General features: G+C 35.0%; 1 protein-coding gene across 2 annotated transcripts in view; it reads right to left on the bottom strand.

Moving 5' to 3' along the window:
* Nucleotides 1–8357: 8357 nt before the first annotated feature.
* Nucleotides 8358–19236, bottom strand: part of YTHDC1 (YTH domain containing 1) — a 34827-nt gene continuing 23948 nt past the window's right edge. Inside the window, exons 10-17 of one of the 2 annotated variants that reach the window (XM_032632647.1) lie at nt 18096–18180; nt 16942–17108; nt 14347–14429; nt 13069–13105; nt 12933–12972; nt 12767–12829; nt 11119–11253; nt 8358–9342 (exon numbers count right to left, since the gene is read on the bottom strand). In XM_032632647.1, the coding sequence (XP_032488538.1) occupies nt 9118–9342; nt 11119–11253; nt 12767–12829; nt 12933–12972; nt 13069–13105; nt 14347–14429; nt 16942–17108; nt 18096–18180 (835 nt within the window). In that variant the 3' untranslated portion in view covers nt 8358–9117. Of the gene's footprint in view, nt 9343–11118; nt 11254–12766; nt 12830–12932; nt 12997–13068; nt 13106–14346; nt 14430–16941; nt 17109–18095; nt 18181–19236 lie in introns of both variants that reach the window. The other variant, XM_032632645.1, reaches the window with a different exon arrangement.

The following is a 19236-nucleotide window of genomic DNA, read 5'->3' as shown; positions in this document are numbered from 1 at the left end:
ATTTCAACATAATAAAGACCATTTATGACAAACTCACAACAAACATATTACTCAACAGTGATAAGCTGAAAACTTTATCTCTAAATTCAGGAACAAGACAAAGATGCCACTCTCAATGCCTCTATTTAACATAGTTTTTGAAGTCCTAACCACAGCAATCAGATACAAAAAGTAAATAAAAAGTATCCAAATTGGAAGGGAAGAGGTAAAACTGTCACTATTTGCAGATGACATGATAGCCTATATAGAGAACACTAAAGTCTCCACACAAAAACTATAAGAACTAATAAATAATTTCAGCAAGGATGCAGGATACAAGATCAATACAAAGAAATCTGTTGCATTTCTATAAAATAATAATGAAATGTCAGAACAAGAAAGTAAGATAAAAATCCTGTTTAAAATCACATAAAAATAATAAAATACCTAGGAATAGACTTAATCAAGAAGGTGAAAGACCTACAGGCTGAAAACTATAAAACATTGATGAAAGAAATTGAAGATGATTCAAAGAAATGGAACGATATCCTGTGCTCTTGGGTTGGAAGAATTCGTATTATTAAAACTGCCTTAGTACCCAAAGCTATCTACAGATTTAGTGCAGTCCTGATCAAAATACCCAGGACATTTTTCACAGAACTAGAACAAATAATACTAAAATTTATATGGAACCCCAAAAGACCCCAAATTGCCATAGCAGTCCTGAGGATAAAGAACAAAGCTGGACGTATAATTCTTCCAGACTTCAGACTACATATACGACAAAGCTACAGTAATGAAAGCAGTGTGGTATTGGCACAAAAACAGACACATAGATCAATGGAACAGAATACAGAGCCTGGAAATAATTCCACACACCTATGGTCAATCTCTGAGAAAGTCAGCAAGAATATGTAACAGAGAAAAGAGTCTCTTCAACAGGTGGTGCTTGGAAAACTGGACAGCCACATTAAAAACAATGAGATTAGACCATTCCTGTACATTATACAAAAATGAACTCAAAATGGTTTAAAGGTTTAAATATAAGACCTGAAACTATAAAACTCCTAGAAGGGAAGATAGGCAGAACACTCTTTGACATAAATCACAGCAATATTTTCTTAGATCAGTCTCCTAAGGCAAAAGAAATAAAAGCAGCAATAAACAAATGAGACCTAATTAACATAAAACCTTTTGCACAGGAAAGGAAACCATCAGCAGAACAAAAATACAATCTACAGAATGGGAGAAAATATTTGTAAATTATCTGACTAACAAGTGGTTAATATCCAAAATATGCAAACAGCTCATACAATTCAATATCAAAGAAAACAAATAACACAATCAAAGAATGGGCACAAGTCTCAAATAGACATTTTTTTCCAAAGAAGATGTACAGATGGCTAACAGGCATTCAAAAATATACTCAACATTGCTAACTATTAGAGAAATGCAAATCAAAACTACAGTGAGGTATCACCTCACACCTGCCAGAATGGCTAGCATCAAAAAGTCTATGAATAACAAATGTTGGAGAGGATGTGGAGAAAAGGGAACACTTGTACATTGTTGGTGGGAATGTAAATTGGTGCAGCCACTATGGAAAACAGTATGAAGGTTCCTCAAAAAAATAAAGATATGATCCAGCAATTCCTCTCCTGGGTATATACCTGAAAAAAATAAGAACAGCCTTCCCTGGTGGCGCAGTGGTTGAGAGTCCGCCTGCCGATGCAGTGGACACGGGTTCGTGCCCCGGTCTGGGAGGATCCCACATGCCGCGGAGCGGCTGGTCCCGTGAGCCATGGCCGCTGAGCCTGCACATCTGGAGCCTGTGCTCCGCAACGGGAGAGGCCACAACAGTGAGAGGCCCGCGTACCGCAAAAAAACAAAACAAAACAAAAAACAGTGAGACTATAAGCAACCTTGTTTTATTGCACTACCCTTTAATGTGCTTTACTGATACTGAATTTTTTTTTTACAAATTGAAGGTTTGTGGCAACCTTGCATTGCTAGATGATGGTTAACATTTTTTTTTGCCAGATGATGGTTATCATTTTTTAGCAATAAAGTGTTTTTTAACAAAGGTACATAGTTTTTTTAGACGTATTGCTATTGCACACCTAATAGACTATAATATAGTGTAAACATAACTTAAATGCACCGGGAAACCAAAAATTTCATGTGACTAGTTTTACTGAGATATTTGCTTTATTACAGTGGTCTGGAATTGAACCTGCAATTATCTCCATAGTATGCCTACACATCAAACTAAAAAGCCTCTGCACAGCAAAGGAAGTCATCAACAAAATGAAAAGGCAGCCTACAGAATGGGAGAAAATATTTGCAAATCATATATATAAGGTGTTAATATCCAAAATATATTAAAAAACTCATACAACTCAATAGCAAAAAAACAAAACCCCCAAAAAATCCAATTAAAAAATGGTAGAAGATCTGAACAGTTATTTTCCAAAGAAGAGAAACAGATGCCCAACAGGTTCATGAAAAAGTGCTCATGATCACTAATCATCAGGAAAATGCAAATCAAAATATCACCTCACACCTGTTAGACTGGCTATTATCAAAAAGACAAGAAATAACAAGTGTTGGTGAGGATATGAAGAAAAGGGAACCCTCCTGTACGGTTGCTGAGATTGCAAACTGGTGCAACCACTATGCAGAACAGTGTGTAGGTTCCTCAAAAAACTAAAAAATAGAACTACCATACAATCCAGCAATTTCACTTCTGGGTACTTACCCAAAGAAAACGAAAGCACTAATTCAAGAAGATATATGCACGTCCATGTTCATTGCAAATTTACAATAGCCAAGATGCAGACATAACCTGAGTGTCCATTGATGTCTGAATAAAGAAAGTGTGGCATACACACTATGGAATATTATTCAGCCATAAAAAAGAATGAAATCTTGCTATTTCTGACAACACAGATGGACCTTGAGGGTATTATGCCAAGTGAAACAAGTCAAAGACAAATACTGTACAATCTCACTTAAATGTGGATGGAATCTAAAAGAAAAATCTTTAAAGTAAAAATTTTATACAGAAAATAGGTTGGTGGTTACCAAAGGTGGCAGGTGGTAGAGGTGGGCAAAATGGCTGAAAGGGGTAAAAGGTACAAACATCCCATTACAAAATAAGCAAGTCATGGAGATGTAATTTTAACAGCATGGTGACTATAGCTAACATCATATTGCATATGCGAAAACTGTTGAGAGTAAATATTAAAAGTCCTCATCATAAGAAAAAAAATTACACGTGGTGATGGATGTTAACTAAATTTACTGTGGTGATAATTTCACAATACATAAATACCAAATCATGTTGTACACCTCAAACTAATATAATGTTACATTTCAATTATGCTTCAATTAAAGAACAAATTTAAATGAATTTAAAATTTTTAAATGTTTTAAAAAATATTGATATTTTTTTCCTTCATTCCTAATCAACATCATATCTCGACTCTTTTGCCAGATTGTACCAGGAAACACATTCCCAAACAGAGGAGAAATAAGCTCTTCCTTCCTCCTCTCAGAAGATTGTGGGCTACTGAGTTAAAACAATGTGGTTCAAAGCCTGACTTTATTGCATACTAGCAATAAAGTCTGAAGCGCCTACCGGAGAGAGATGATGTAAAGATTAAATGTAACATCATTAAATTTCTCCCTTCCCTTTTCTCCCTTTACCAGATTTTTACTATAAACTCCAATGTGCTCTGAGCACCCTTTCCCCACATCAGCACTTGGGTCGGATGAGTTCAAGTGCAAAGCATAACCCTGTGTCACTTTTTCTTGAGCTGAAATGTACTTTATCAAGATGTTTGTCCATATTGATCCTGCACCCTCACTCACCCTCTGTTTTACTCAAATCTATGATCTCTTCCCAATGATTTTTCCTTATTTCTGTAAATCCTTGACTGTACTTACAGCATCTTTGGTTCAAGGCCCAGTGAAGTAGAAAAGTTCCTCAAAGATTACAGAAATCTCTACCCTATTCTATGATGCAAGACAGAACGGGTTGTCCTATTGTTTGTTGGATTTATCCTTAAACCAGTTCCCTGAAGCTGGCAAAATAGTTAAAACATTTCCACACTTCACATTCACATAATTTAGTCCCATGAGATGAAAAAGTATTTATTTCAGTGACTCTCTCCAAAGAGCAGGCAAACCTTTCCCAGAAATTCTCAGAAAAACTCCCATGGCATTTCATTGGCCTAAGTATGGTAAACTGCGTAATTTTAAGCCAAGTCCTGGCAAAAGGAATGCCATGCCCTGATTCATGAGTTCCTAAAGGAATAGGATAACCCTGGCCAATCAAGTTCACTCTCTGAGGATGGGGCCAACTAATCCTGAATCACATGGGTTCTAGCAGGGTGGGATACTTTGGTGATAATTGAAGAACTGTTAGGATGGATAAAACAATGAATGGAGGCTATAAAAGAAATCAGTAACATTCACTGTGACTATTATTTAGAATTTATTAGAGTCAATGGATCTGTTCTCAAATTCTCTCTCAAGCTATATGACCTCACTGCAGTGATGAAAAACAGCTGCTATAGTACAGATAATGTACGTTTCTAAAGAGGTCTGCTTACAAAGTAAGCAGTTCTTATACAAGTTTTTCTACAACAGAATATGATTTTGAAACAAGAAATGACACAAATGGAGATTTCTTACCCAAAATCCCAAAAGGAAGTTTATATATAGTAAATGTTTTATGTGCATTGTTTTGAAAACAAAAATTTAAAAATTGAGTATTTTGAGCTTAAAATTAATCCCAATAATATTCTATCTCCATAGACTTCAGTTAAAAACTCTCAGAAGGGGCTTCCCTGGTAGCGCAGTGGTTGAGTCCGCCTGCCGATGCAGTGGACGCGGGTTCGTGCCCCGGTCTGGGAAGATCCTACATGCCGCGGAGCAGCTGGGCCCGTGAGCCATGGCTGCTGAGCCTGCGCGTCCGGAGCCTGTGCTCCGCAACGGGAGAGGCCACAATAGTGAGAGGCCCGTGTACCGCAAAAAAAAAAAACAAAAAAACCCTCTCAGGAGTTAGAGGAAAACTACGATTACCCCCATAGTAAAAGAAATCTTTAATCTAAATAGTATGTTCCCATAAAAAACACATTTCCTAATTTTCTATCAAAATTCTCATCCACTTCTGAAAACCACTACAGATGAAGTGGGTAGTAGGAATTTTTGCATTCTTATAAGCCAGTTGTTTGCCCATTGATTATTTCCAACCAAAAGTACTGAGCTCAAATTCCAAAATCATTAAGTCCTTTGAAAACTATCTGAGGCTAACTGCAGCCTCCTGTCTTTTACCACGTAATTAAAAAAAAAGTTCCTTTGCGTGAGTTTAGTGGACGCCAAGATCTGGAACAGTTTTCTGACCTGACCTGTATACCCTGAATATCATTTGTAGGAATGAATAGTCTTTCAGGTGTTACAGACAAGTTTAGGACATAGAGAAGAAACTGAAAGGGAAACACAAAGACTTAAGAGCATGAAAAGGAGAAAAAACTTAGATGACCCATAATACAGAGGATAGAATACTATGAATTGTTTAAGTTCTAAGATACCTATTCCTACTACAAGGAACTTGAAATCTAAAGGTTTGGATGAATAGTGTCACATATGCCTCAATTTTTAATATGTACATCAAATTACATTTGGAATGTTTTCTATCCAAATCAAACAAAATTTTAAAAGTTGAGATAAAATGACCCATGTGTGAACAGTCACCCTTACCTTGCAGTCAGGGAACTCTAGCATAGTCAGTGAAATGCTGCAAAAACTCATATTTCCTTATTATTACATACATCGATGCCTTAAGATCATAATTTTAGTGATATGACAAAGCAGGATCTATGTCTTTCAGTTGAGTGACCAAGGCATTCTACAGCAGGGTGAAAAGAGACATCCAGGAACAGAAGGAAGCTATGCCTATGATGACAAAATATTCTGAGTGAAAAATCAGACACAGAGATATTAGTTCTATGAGAGAACATGCATTTGTTTACTTGTCCATGTCATTTGGGAACTGTCGCTCCTGATGTAATTCCAGTGGCACTGACATAATAGCCCCAGCTTCTCTTGCCTCCAGTGCTGGCTAGTCAAAGAACACCATTTCCCTGGACACACACATTGGATCAGAGCTGGCTCCACGAAACCAGCATGGCTATTCAGAGTTCTTTTGTGGAACTGATATGGAAACTTGTTGGAAAAATGGTCTCTCTCCTTCTGACAATGAGAACTATATGGATAATAGAAGCCTGGAGATGGTAATGGCCATTTTTGGAATACTTTAGACTATGCCTAAGAATAAAGTCATTATAGAGGAAAGCAAAGCCAAAAGACAAGTGACATACCTGAATTACATTTCCCTCCCTTGAATTTTTCTCCACCTAATAAAAACCCTGAATTTCTAAACTCTGAATAGGGAATTCCCTGGTGTCCAGTGGTTAAGATTTGGTGCTTTCACTGCGGTGGCGGGGTTCAATCCCTGGTCAGGGAACTAAGATCCCATGCTGCCAAAACAAACAAGAAGACAAAAAGAAAACCACTCTGAATAACAATTTTGTTTGACATGAACATGCTGCTGATGTATAGATTTTTACAGTCAATATTGTAGAATACATGGAAGAAACTATGCTTCTCACAATAAGGAAGGCTGTCATAAATGTCTTCAAATAGCTGATCAAAATTTCCATTTTACACTTCTATAATTTGATTTCTTTGCATAGGAAAAAAAATTATCAATCTTTCACATCACGTTCCTCTGTCACTTTTTTCATTCAAAAAAATCATGAGGATAAAAACCAGTTATTGTGAGGAGTAAATCAGCTAATATTAAGTATACATAATAATACGTGATAACATAGTAAATCAATAAATGTTAACCTTTTAGAATAGATTAACTGGATTACTAAGCATCTTAACACCTAAAATACAAAGCACACGTTAACATGTGATTGGACACTTCTTTTAATAAGGAAGCTTGAAATGTTTAATATCCTTAGTAGAACCCAGCACCATCATTTAAAATATTTATTATTTTTCTACTTTTTCCAAATGATGAGATGGCTTCTTCAAAAACACCAAACTGGCTGAAATACATGGGTGGAATCTTGGCTCCATCAATTACCACCTTTATAATCTTGAGCAAATTATTAACCTCTTTGGGCCTGTCTCTCCATGTATAAAAATACAGAGTGAGATGCTATATGAAGATGAAGTCAGTACGTGAAAGCACAAAGTGACTTTAAATACAAAGTGCTCAACATGATGTATATTTTATTATTACTATGATTATTTCAGAAAGATGACTTTAATATTACCTACTTATCTCATAAAGTAACATTTTTGGTGATTCCTCTACATTTTAGAAATTCTTCAGACTTTTAAGAACTTGAAAAGAAAACCTTAGATATCAACTTGTAAAACATACTGATGAATACAAACAAAATGTCAGTGAAATGACTTACCATATATTACCAACTGGTTTAATCAAAGGCAATGCTGAATCTAGAACCCAGGTTTCATAATACAGTTAAATGTTCTTTCTTCTCTACCACACTGCACAGATTTAAAATAAATCCTTATGCTTTATTTTTGAAATAGGTAAATATACCTACTAATTGTAAGTGAATGGAAAAATATTCTAAATATCAGTGAGCATATGAAAGCAGTAAACTGATAGTTTTAAATATCCTTCAACAGTGAAGTTCCTGTGTTCTTGAGACTAATATAGAATAAATATAAAACTGTAATCATGGTCTGGTACAGAACACAATTATGACAATGTATGAAAACAAAAAAATGTGGTCAAATATCCCAAATATTTAAATATTCAACATAACAAAGGCTAAAACTATAGGTATAACTCAAAATAAAGTACAAAAAAAATCTCTCATAAACTGTATTTTATACAGCTTGTTACTACTGAGAGGGATTGATGATTAACTTGATTAACTTAAAATAAGTAACTATGAGAGTTAAATTTTAAAAGTGTATTCTAAAAGTAAAATAGAAAATACCTAAAGTAGCTAACTTACCAAAGTTACACACAAACCAACACAAAACCTGAAAAAACAATCCTATAACCAGAGGAGATCCAAAAATGTTATCAGATGAATACTTAACCAAAATACTAACGAAACTCCACTGTGTACCATTAGTTTTTATATTAGAAATAAAAGCTTTTAATATAATTGACATAAGTTAATCATTTCTGATAAAATATGCAAAAAGAGACAAATGGGGTTCCCACAATTCCTGAACACAAAGCATTCTTTTATGTCCACTAATATATAAGGAAACAAACTTGCATCCAGACAAGAAAGAAATACAAGACGTAAGTGTCAATCTTTACCAATTTATTTTATACAAAACAGTAGCAATGTAGAATATGGGAATTATCTTCCGCTGCCACACACGCAAGTTGTGAACATTCCAAGCCAATGTATACAGTTTGGAGGGGAAGGCTAAACAATAGCATCAACCATGCTACTGAACATGGGAATTTTTTATCTAAAAAGACTAAAAATTAGATAGCAATGTCTTCTTAATATTGCTGTCATCATTGAAGACGGAAGAAACATAAAAAGTGACTTTAAGATTAAAAAAAAGGAAAAACCAAGAGGCTGCTACAACACTGCCATACAGTCAAACCATCATATTTCAATATTTGCATACTTGATAGCAGCATTATTTTTACTGAACCGTGTGCACCTACATTTAGAAATACATCAAAGCAAAATATTGTGGCAGTCATCCATCAAGATCCAAAAGAAAGAAAACAAAAAATAACTCTAGGATGAACATACTATATGTAGGTGAACATTTATGGAGACTGAATCAATATCTACATTCTTGGACTGTTCCATTCTGCCCCAATAAAAGTCTCAACTCAAATTGTCAACTGAGCATTTTTTGGAGGATTTGAGTTTTTCCAGTTCTTATTATACTGCATGCTTGGAACAAAGAGGGTCATAATAAATCCTTCTACACAATGAACTTTAAGTAGACAGTTGAAAATAAATTTACTACTTGTAAACACACACAAAAAGAAAAATACAAGATTCTTTTTATTTTTAAACAATCAGTGCTTCCAAAAGCACATTATCTTCTATATCGACCTCTCTCCCCTCGGTCTCTGTCCCGATCACATAATCGCTCTCTTTCTCTTTCTCTATCACGTCCTCTATCTCGTTCTCTGTCTCTTCTGTTATCTCTAGGGCGGTCTCGCTCTCGCTCCCGATCTCTTTCACGAGGTCTACTTCTCCGACCACTGACAACAGCTTGTGTTCGACGAAGGAAATCATCCACCCTCATATCATAATCATGCTAGAAAAGGTAAGAAATGGGTAAGGTATGTCAAAAATCAAATGGAATTTATGTGCTCCTTCATTGTAGAGAAAGAATCTAAAGAAATGCCCTATTAATTCACAGAATGTAATTTTGACATTGTTTAGAAAAAGGATTTTGATGTCTTACTAATTAGACACCTACAACAGAGGATTATTCAAATCTCATTAAAAAATCACTTCATGGGCTTCCCTGGTGGCGCTGTGGTTGAGAGTCCGCCTGCCGATGCAGGGGACACGGGTTCGTGCCCCGGTCCGGGAGGATCCCACATGCCGCGGAGCGGCTGGGCCCGTGAGCCATGGCCCCTGAGCCTGAGTGTCCGGAGCCTGTGCTCCGCAACGGGAGAGGCCACAGCGGTGAGAGGCCCGCATACCGCAAAAAAAAAAAAAATCACTTCATGCAGTTTTCTATTTAACTTTGATGATTTCTCCATCCAATCCCTTTAGTAAGATTTATGCCACAATAATCAGCTGATGACCATCAACCACATGATCAATAAATACATCAATACATGCTGTCAACTACACTAAATGTCATCAATGTTTTTCTGCAACAGGTGAGCTCTACTTTTTTTTCCTCCTTTGAGTCTACAAACTAAACCAAACCAACTCTGCCCTCTAAAGGTGAAATTAAGAATTCTTCCATTCCTGATTTTTTTCAAACTGAATCATTGTTAATGACAATTTGTGGAATTTGACAGAATTTTAAGAAAATATGTACTGCAGTAAGATTGTAGTCTATTCCACACAGAGCTGATAATACACAAAAGGTTGAGGAGGACAACGAAGGGTAAGATAAGCAACTGAGGTGCAAGGTTGTTACCGTGGATATTTCTAAACTTGACCCCTGCTCTAGATTTCTACTCTTAGTTCTCAATTCTTTACTTACTGAAATTGGTCTCTTCAAAAGTCAGCTTAAATATATAGAATATAAGGTTCAAAAACAATTTCACACTACCTTTCACATATAATAAATATGTGAATATTACCTAAGTATGAAATATATACATATATACTAACAAAAAAGCTACAACAGAAATAGAACTTGTTTAAAAGTACATTTTGATAAAACAATCTCAGAAAAACTTCCTTTTTTGAAAATATGATCATTTACAAAAGGCATTTTTAAAAACACAACCCAGGTAGTCAACTAAGATTTCATCATACATATAGGCTGTATATTTCTTCTTCTGTGACTGAAAAAACAAAAAAAACCACTAAAAATTAAAGTCTATTAGTCAATTAGTATTCTCAAATTGTTTAACCGAACATTAAAGATCTTAGTATGACTTTATTTTGAAGGATTAGTATCTTTATGAGGATAAGGAAATAAATGACAGATGAAAGTATCTCAAAGATAGGCTAGGAAACTACTGCTCTGACTGGTCCTCTCAGATATGCATGCTCTTCATCATGTGGGAAGATAAAAGGATGTTTATGTGGCCCAGCACAGAGTCTTGTGTGTGTGTGTGTGTGTGTGTGTGTGTGTGTGTGTGTGTGTGTGTGTGTGTGTAACATTTAATAAACTCAGCCCAAATACTATACTGAAGACCCAGAAATCTCAAATATAGTCTGCTTAAATAATCAAAGAAACTAGCCAATTTTAATAAAAACAAGTTGTGAATTACTTCAAAAACAGCCTTCAATAAGAATGTGAAACCGTCTACCACTCAACATAATCTGGTATCCCTCACATTCAAATTATCTACAGAATTCTAAGTAGTTCCCTCATACTTCTGCCTTCTCATTCACTTACTACTCGTTTATCTCTGTATCTTGCTTCATGTGGTACTGGGTGATGTCCTGAGTAGGGGGGATGAGCTTGAGGAGGTGGAGCATGGTGCTGATAGTAAGGATGGTGTGGAGGTTGTTCCATTCCAGGATAAGGAGTCTAAAAAAAGAAAACCACTTCCATAAGCATCTACCAAACATCCTTGTAAACAAACCATTCTTAGAATTCCCCTATCCAAACCACCCATCCCAAACAAATAATTTACTCTGTACAAGCCATTTACTTTGATGGCATTAGGATTCATCAAAATACCCTCTTTATTTGCTTGTTGAAAATGTGTGTAATAAACTCTCTAATTACATATCTTCCAAAATTTAACATTTATACATACCATTTACATACTAATAAAAACAGCGAGCCCTCACTACACAGTGATTACTATGAATCAGGCACTGTCCTAAGCACTTTACATGGCTCATTAAATTCTCACAGCAACCCTACAGATAGGTACTATTACATAATCCTAGTTTACAAAAGGGAAACTGAGGCACCAAATGGTTAAGTAACCTGCTTAAGATCACACTGCTAGTAAAGGGGTGGAAGTTAGACACAACATCAGGCATTCTGGCTCTAGAATCAGTCATCTTAACCACTATGTACAAATGTATTCTTAAAAAAAAAACAAAAAACTCAGGGGCTAATGAACTTTTAAATGCCATTATAAAATAATGGAAAATCAAAGGTATTTCTCCCCCTAATTAGTGCCAAGATAATATTATTAAATATTTTCTTTAATTTTACAGAATCTAAAGGAAAGAAACCTCATAATTCATCTATCTGTACAGAGTAACTAAGTGAAACAAAAGTCAGATGGAAATGCCACATTACAGGCAGCATTTAAGATAAAAAAGGTAAGAAACAATCAGTACTTAAACTTCCAAGTTTTTTATTTTTTAGGGATTAATTGCTTCAGCTATCCTCAATACCTTAAGATATATTCTAAGAAGAATACCCAGTTTTCTTAAAGAAAGGAAAAAAAATTAAAGTTTAGGAATAGGGTCTAATTAACCTTATTTAATATAGAGAATTTACTGAATATTAGGGTCAGGCACTATGCTAAACTTAACTTGTATTTTGTATATTTAGCTTCTTGACAATCCTGAGGTTGACATTAAATGATATTAATGACTATTCCATTAAATTTTAAGCCATAAAAGGATAGACATAATGTCCAATTTATTCACCAACATATACCCAGAGCAAGCACAGTGCCTGCAAAGAGTAGGTTCTAAATATTAGTTTGATGAGCCAAAGAATGAATGGATGCTTATCGAGTTTTACAGATAAGGAAAGCTATAAGAAAAAAATATATTATGAAACTTGTCCAAGGTCAGATTTGAGAAGGGAATGTATTTGAACCCCAAAGAGTTTGCACTACTAGCCACTACAATAATAAATCATAATACTCATCAATTAAGCCGGTACTATTAATATAAATCAAATCATTCATTAGCCTTTAGTTTTAAAAACAGCATGCAAGTATATATCACCAAAGATACGTATTTTAAGTCTCCTAATGGGTAACTGTAACAATCATATTCCAAGTAAGCACTTAAAATGTATGGAACTGCAAATGAAGTTAAATAACTTGCAAAAACAGAATAATACAAACCATTCCTTGCCAAGGTGGTGGTGGTCCCATGTTATGAAATTCCCTCACATAATCATTGTAGGACTAAAATGAAAGATGATAATGTTAATAAATAAATAAAACGCCCAGAAGTTATAAATCATATATAGATTTTATGTACATTAAATTTAAAAAGTGAGATGCTTACCCCATTTAAAAACACATCTCGGCGAACTCCTGAAAACCGTCTGTTGGGAATAAGATTTGTGAAACTAAATTCAGGTAATTCATAAACCAGTTCCAAGAATGTAATTCAAAACTAAGCAAGAGTGAACCCAACTTACCTATCTACTTCCTGGTATCGTGGATCCTTTAAATACCCTGTTTAAACATCAAGCATTTTAGTATATCAAATATATGTATTTTATTATGGCATTATAATTAAACCTTCCTTACCACTCAATTCAATTCTTCCCATGAAATAATAGTGATGCTATTATTGTATTATTCCACTTTCAGATCTTCTTCTCAGATTACATGATAAAAGTAACTAAATAACTTACTGATATCACAGAATTATAAACTGCTAGAGAGATTTTCATATGGATCTTCTAAATTCACACCCCACTTCTTGCTAGACAGAAATTTCTTCGTGCTGCACCGTAAGGAAGGTAAGGGCAGAGGAATTATCTTGAGGACACCGTAATAGGGCTTCCTTAAAACAAATGTTTACCTCTACCTTGAGTATACACAAGTCTTGCTAAGTCAACCATAGTTTTAAAAAATGCAAACGTACAGGGAGAAAAGCAAAATTAACAAAAGTTGCAAAAATGAAGATATATACATTTTATCAATAAGTGAAAGAACCATGGTAATAAGAGAAATATTCTCCCTCCTTTTCATAAGTACTCAGTAAATTAAAAATGTAAAAGAATCTGAGTGGCCAAGTTACTGGGGAAAAATTTAATTTTACTCTCTGGAATATCCCATTTTGGAGAAGAATGAGGCTTATCAAGCCACTTGCCACATACAGTGCTGTAATACTAACACCAACTTCCAAACTGCCTAATTTTTATACGTGTATCACTGACTGTTTTAAATATCTTCTCTTAAATACACTTTGCCTTTTTCAATTCCAGTAAGGGAAAGACTAACTGAAAAGCTGCTTTTAGATTAAACCAAGCATTCCCCATTCCTCTCTAAAATAATGATGTCAAAAGTATTTTTATTTAGAAAAATACAGCATTATTTCCGTTTCCATTTAAAGCTGTATACACATGAAATACTAAGTATCAAAGGGAATAAAAAGCTTAATACAGTGTAAGATCACTGCTTTCCCTAACTACATTTAATCTTAAAAGCAAAAGTGCAGTTTCCATTTGTGCAATAATGATAAATTAGTAATTTCAGATAATTAACAGATTATGATAATAAGTCACACTAGAATAAACAACCTTAACAAAGAAGAGGAATTACTACGTGATTAATAATTTCCTAAGGTTTAAGTAGTCGCATCCTAAAGTTTTCTCACTTTTAAAACTATAGGGTCATGATAGAAGTTTGTGTTGTTGTTGTTTTTAATAATTTCAAGTCAAATATCTGCAGGATTATAAAATATTAACCTGGTCTCTGATGAAACTCAGGGGCATAGTCAATCCTTGGTTTCTTTCTGCTGTTATGAATATCATAATCTTCTGGTCGACGCCTACACAAATTAGACACATTAGAAATTAAACCAAAAACTGCTGGGAGAACAAACAGCAAAGCAAGTGTTTCTGACAGAAATAAGCACACAAAAAAGCTCATTATTTCCTTTAAAATAACACCCTGATTTTTGGTGAGCAAATATCTTAAAATTCCTAAATTCTAATTCCTCAAAGTAATTACTATACACCAATCCTTAGATGTATCGCTGGAATAGATATTCTCTGTAATCCTCATGCTATGACGAGGCACTTGCAAAGAGTCATCTGCTCAAAATACATACATCACATTTTAGTAATCTAAACAAAAGTAAATGAGCTGCCCTCAAACAAATATAAATATCCAGTTTAACAAAACACTTTCCCAAATAAAGTCTCCATTCAGGTAAAAGAAAGGGGAAAAAAAACTATCATCATTACACAACAGGTAACTCTAAAATCTATATATTTAAACGTATTAATGTCATTTTAGGCTAAGTCTAAAGAAAATTAAGAATTTCTTAAATATTTTTCTTCTGCTTTGCACAAAATTACACTTTTCACATGATCATACAGAAAATTTCATAATTAAACGTGACTTTACAGAAAAGTTTTGAAAATCTTAATACTTTGAAAAACCAATTTCTAAAGTTAATAACATTTAGGAATTATGGGAATGTTTTCCAGAGACAATGCCTTAAAATAAAACTGGCACGTAATGGGGCAGAGTTTTAACAGAGTTCATAAAACGAGTTCAAAGTGTATTCTTTAGAAGGTGACAACTTTACTATCTGCAGAGGGCTGCTCTTCACTATCTTCCATAAATCTCAATGGTTAATGTAAATACATCATTAAATACACTTCATTTTACTTAGCATTTAATAAAGAGCTACACAAAAGAAAAACAAAAATCCAAGTTTTTAAGGTAATAATAAATACACCTTTTTACCCTTAATGTAAAAAACTCCATGATAACCTGGTATCACTAGTTTTCCAGCTATTTCTCTGCATATCAACTGTTTTCATTAACTTTTGCAACACAAGTTCACTCAAACTACAAAGCTGCAACAAACCCAAGCCCCCCAACAGAATAAAAACAGTTGCATCTACAATAAATAAGACTAAGAAAATTAAAAGCTGGTTTAAAAAAATAAACATACCGCTTTCTTGTAGTTTGGGGAGTGCATTTACGACCGGTATAAAACATGATAGTAACAGTTCATAAAGTAGTCCAACTACTGACTTTAAGCTGTAAGCCACATACAAATATGGAGGCCCTGGCAGGCTTGAGAGAAGGTGTAGTGTAAGTATAGTTTACAGTCCATTGCAAAACTGAGGTAAAAACTTCACTTGTATGTACTGTATTGCACTGGAAACCTCTTAGCTTAAAACTTCAAAAGACATCTTGGTGCTCAGTCCTTTTAGGCCAAAAATAAGGGGGCTCTGCCAGGTTTCCTCCTACCTACTTGACAGTGTCCTTCTTAAGCTCAAAGAAATGGGGACTCTTGTTGGATTATCTGTACCTACCACAGGATGTTTCCACCAAAAGGAAACTTAACCAAAGGTTTCATCCCATCAACCACACATCCAACAGTCTTTAGCAGAATATTTTAGATTTAGCTGTATGCAAATCTATACAGGGGAAGGTGTTGGGTAGAAGGGCATATATCAGTCCTTTGCAAAGACTTCTCCAATTCTGTAACAAGTTAAACCCCCTTTTCCTGGAAAATGCTGTTTAGTTCATAAGTAGTGATCAATAACCATGGCGATCCTCTAAAAAACACTTTAAGTCCACAGGTACTGCCAGCATCTGGAAAAGCTGTAAACAGACACAGCAACAGCCCTTCTTTTTGGTTTGTTGCCGGGTCTCCCAGGGCCACTTGATCCCCTTTGGAAAGAACCTATTGTTTTCAGAAGCTCAGCAAGATGTGTGAATTCACTGGGTACAAGTTAGACAATATTTGACAATGGGGTTAACACATCACGATGGTAAAATCTGAAACAGTCCCAATAATGCTCCTCTTGAATATCAAAATAACTTAAAATATTTTATCCTCTAAATGAGGCGTCATCTTCTGAAAAAATATTAGTGATCCTTTATAAAAGTCCCATATCTGATAAGGCTTATCCAGAGACACACCTGAAAGAAAAGGCTTTTTACAAAATATTAACAATTTTTGCAAATAAAGACTTCCTCCTCGTCCTCCTTTCTAGCCTGTTCTTAGCAACAAAGGCCTACCTCATTTCAATGGTATACATTGTATTATCAGATTATTATCTAATCTAAACTGGTTATCACTCTTTAGCAGATAATTTTTTCTGCATAAGGAAAGATCCCCATTTTCCTCTTGAAAAATGACTGAGACCAAGGTGACCATGTGAAATCCTCAATGAAGCCACAAACTAGTCCATGCAGCTTGATTTGAGGATTTTCTCTTTCTTCTTTACCGCAGGACAAACTTTTGACGAATCACATTCCTCCATCATGTTATTCTGATACATGTGCCTATTATCAGTCCAAAGAACGTTTCTAACCTTCCCACATCCCGGACTGGTTCTCGACGGGATGGACGTCCTCTTGACCGGGGCTGAGAATGCATTCTTCTCTTGTGACGCATTTTATGAATGACCTGATACAAGTCAATACTTTCATCAGGGGGAAATAGAAGACAAAGCTGGGTTCCACATTCAAGTTCAATTTCCTAGAATAGGAAAGTAGTAATTTACAAGATGAAAAAAAAGGAGAAACTTTCAATAGACTTGTATTTTCCTGATGTACAAGAACAAAAACAGATTGACTTGGAGGCTTCCTTCCCAAGGCTGATGATCGTATGAGATTCCGATAAATTTCCTTGAAAGGTTTCTAAAAAACCTTTAAAAGTGTTTCACGTATTTATATAAGGGGAAAAATTAAAAGTGTAGAATCTCCAACGTTAACTACACAAAAAATTCTGTGACAATCTCCCTCTGCAACAAAGGAATATTTCTTTGTGCAAAACACAGAAGTATCAGGACAAAGTCATCCATCTCAATACAGTGGAGGAAAAACATGTTAGTGTGTCAACAATTTTCATAATAATAAATTGCTAAATGCACTTAAATACATTATATTAACTAGAAAAATAGACTAAATCTACAGACTTTTTAAAATTAAGTTTTATTTTCAATTACCAATATTTTCACTTAGGAGCAATGAAAACCTGGTTCAAAATTACATGTAGAAACCGTAAGGTTCACAGGTTTGGGTTTAAGTCACGGCACACTTTTAATTTCATTTGCAGATTTGAAAACCTGACTACACATACTTACCTCCTTTTCATAAAGCTTCCTTCTACTCAGAAAACTTCAGCAAAGACATTAAATGGCATTTCTAAAATATATTATACAAAGTTCAGAATCTGTCAAACAGTAATAACATAATGAAAAAGCATGTAAAAATCATGCCAATTCTCTTTGAAAACTTTTCCTTCAATTGTATTAATGAAGTACTATATAAAGCTACCTTTCAACATTAACGGAAGTCAGATTAATCAATCAAAATCACAGTAATCACAAACTCCAAATAAGAATATTTTCCCTTAATCTTTCCCACAAATTCAATCAAAAATGGTTTTAAAATATCCTTCAACAAAGATCTCTAAAAGTGTTGATTAAATATGTTTTTTAAAGAATCAATTAAAACAACAAACCTGTCCATCACGTCCGATCTTTACTGGCTTATGTTCATTCCAAGGATTGGTGAGATGAGCCGACTTAGTGAAGGGTAATTCACGCCTAAATACAAAGTAATATTAATTATATTACTTTGCAGAATCCTTATACTACTTTAGTAGTGAATTCCTATGTTAATCATGATTTAAATATGACTAAAATTTAAGACTGATAGAGCTTATTCCCCAGAAAGGGAGCCCCCTTCAGACACACTCTTTCCACATTCTCAGATGTTCTCAAAATTTTAAAAAGCTAAACAATACGCTTAAGATAATGAGCTTGAAACCAAGACAGTTTGGGGTTTAATCCCAGCTATCTCTCAGCTTCTCTGAGCCTGAGTTTCTTCATCTTATAAACAAGGATATCACCACCTTCTTCATACTTGTTTTAAGCAGTCTGCATATGAAATAACATATCAAATGTTTAGCATATTTCTTGCTTCTGTGTACTAAAAATCTTGTTTTTTTTTTAAATAAATTTATTTTGTTTTTTGGCTGCGTTGGGTCTTTGTTGCTGCGCGCGGGCTTTTCTCTAGTTGTGGTGAGTGGGGGCTACTGTTCGTTGCCATGAGCGGGCTTCTCAATGCGGTGGCCTCTCTCATTGTGGAGCACAGGCTCTAGGCATGCGGGCTTCAGTAGTTGTAGCGCACAGGCTTAGTTGCTCCACGGCATGTGGGATCTTCCCGGTCCAGGGCTCAAACCCATGTCCCCTGCATCGGCAGGTGGATTCTCAACCACTGCGTAACCAGGGAAGCCCCTAAAAATCTTGTATTTTTAAATAACTGATCACAAAGAGATGAAGCTTAACCAGGCAGTTAATACCAAATGAAAATACATGCCCCCTATCCTTGGTTCAGGGCTGCTTTCCCAGATTCAAATGTCCTCCCTCCTTTTGATAAGGCAATACTCCCCACCACACATGGAATGGCTCTTGACAACACAAATGTTTTTATTCATAAATTCCTATATTTGCATGTATTAATTATGCCCTTCACTTACACTACAGTGCTATACCTAAATAATTTAAACAAACTCTGGCTCTAAGCTGAGCCATAGGATAAAATGGTCTCACCAAGTTAAAAAAAGATACCCATAAGTACTTGTCAAAAAAAAAATCGAA

This window comes from Phocoena sinus, chromosome 5 (assembly GCF_008692025.1).
Source record: "Phocoena sinus isolate mPhoSin1 chromosome 5, mPhoSin1.pri, whole genome shotgun sequence".
Classification (NCBI taxonomy): Eukaryota; Metazoa; Chordata; class Mammalia; order Artiodactyla; family Phocoenidae; genus Phocoena; species Phocoena sinus.
The sequence above is the reverse complement of the archived record's forward strand: the minus strand, read 5'-3'. Positions and strand labels throughout refer to the sequence as shown.